The sequence below is a fragment of the Mandrillus leucophaeus genome, unplaced genomic scaffold (assembly GCF_000951045.1).
Source record: "Mandrillus leucophaeus isolate KB7577 unplaced genomic scaffold, Mleu.le_1.0 Scaffold856, whole genome shotgun sequence".
NCBI classification, from domain to species: domain Eukaryota; kingdom Metazoa; phylum Chordata; class Mammalia; order Primates; family Cercopithecidae; genus Mandrillus; species Mandrillus leucophaeus.
This window is the reverse complement of record NW_012109319.1, coordinates 149,395-151,148: the sequence shown is the minus strand read 5'-3', so window position 1 is coordinate 151,148 and position 1,754 is coordinate 149,395. Positions and strand designations below refer to the sequence as shown.

At 40.0% G+C, this 1,754-nt stretch overlaps 1 protein-coding gene across 2 annotated transcripts in view; it reads right to left on the bottom strand.

The window, feature by feature from the left end:
* GLRA3 (glycine receptor, alpha 3) overlaps positions 1-1,376 on the bottom strand; it is a 206,236-nt gene extending 204,860 nt beyond the window's left edge. For both annotated transcript variants that reach the window (XM_011968674.1, XM_011968675.1), the window contains exon 1: positions 954-1,376. In XM_011968674.1, coding sequence (XP_011824064.1) covers positions 954-1,024 — 71 coding nt within the window. In that variant the 5' untranslated portion in view covers positions 1,025-1,376. The remainder of the gene's footprint in view (positions 1-953) is intronic.
* Between the last annotated feature and the right edge of the window lie 378 nt (positions 1,377-1,754).

The following is a 1,754-nucleotide window of genomic DNA, read 5'->3' as shown; positions in this document are numbered from 1 at the left end:
TAAAGAATATTTACATACTCCTAATAGAAATCAGTATACATATAACTTGGTTACTCTAGTTATTTGACTTCAATCCTCCTTTGAAAACCTTGCAAGCCATAAAAATGGAAATCCTATGGTAATTAATTGTAATAGTAAAATAAAATTTATATTGGTGGGTTAAAATTCTATGTGAGCAGTACCTTACCTTTACACATTCATTAAGAACGGGGTAAAATTATCTGATCCTTTGCCTAGTTCTCTTATACTCTTTAAATTACTTTTTAAGCCTGCCAAATATGACAGGATCATGATAAGAAAATGACATGTTATAGAACAATTTCATAGTTTAATAGCTTTGTTATAATATTACTTTCATCAAGAAGATTATTCCTGACATAGAACATATCTAATAATCTATTTATGATTTTGCTTTCATGTATTACCTGAACTAGGTCATTAGAAAATAGTACTTGCAAGGCCATTATTTTGATTCATTTAACTTAACCTTTGAATATACCAACAATGTTTGGAGTTTCTCTCATCAGTAGACGACTGTCTTCTATATTTCTGCATTTTAAAAAGTAATGTCTCATTTCTAAATAGTAAATGTTTTGTAACTTTCAAAAAGAGAGTAACACCCAAATTATATAATTCACTTAGAAAAGGGGAACTTTAAAAGCAATTTGAGAAGGAAAACGTAGGCTTTTGAAATAATTTGTATTTTTTTTTTCTCAGCTGCAAATAACTCAAGATGCCGGTTGCTAAAATGCACGAATTAATGAAAAAACAAATGAGTAGGTCTCAGTAGATAGACAGCTAGATAATTTAGATAGACAGCAATGTTATTAAATTGATTGTTTCAACAAGTCAATATAGAATTGCAAATTTCCCCGTTTCATCAATAACAAGTGGTTGTAACGTAATACACAGGCTTAATGAGTTCTCCAACTGTTAAATCCAAGCGGACTCACCTGAGTAACAGTGCTGCTTCCCAGAAGTAAAATCCCGAAACTAATGTCCGAAAGTGTCTCACGTGGGCCATGATACGGAGAGATATTCACGATCCTGAAAATAGTCTTATCCAAGGCATGGGGAACCAGAAAGACAGAATGAAAATGTGCAATCTAACTCCGCATGGTGTTGGTGTAGACTGATGCTTGGGAAGCTTCAGCACCTTAGACAGCTCCCTGCAGTATGCGGACCCCTTCTCAGCATTGAGCAGAAGGGGAGAGTCACAGGGTTATAAATGTGCAGGTGATTTTTAGAGTGAAATTACAAAAATGAGTGAGATGAAATGTCTGAAGTGCCTAGGTGCTGGGCAACAATCCTCTAAAGCTCCAGCAGCAAAGGAAGAGTGTTCGTCCTTCCCTGACTGAGACCCAGGATTGGAGGAAGAAGAGCAGCAACAGCGGGAAAGAGGATGCCTCTCCACCTGCTCCAAGCGCCGCCCGCTGGAATCCCGCTCTCCACCTTGGGCTAAAACCCGAGATCTGGAGCGCGGCAAAGGGAAGGGGGGGGTGGGGCCGGACGACCCGTCCTGCTGGCCAATCACGACCGCACAGCGGGACGGAGTGACAGGCCACTTACGACGGTAGGCGGGGCTTAGCATTTCACCCTTTAACAAAACCCAAACAAACCAAAAGGCGACTGGAGCGAGGTGGGCGGAAAAAGCCACAGGGAAAAGTCAGCGATTTTGTGATTTAGGTAGTATAACCCCGCGGGAGGGACCCTCTAGTATTCCCTTCCGGGAAAAGACACACTTCAGGTCTTTT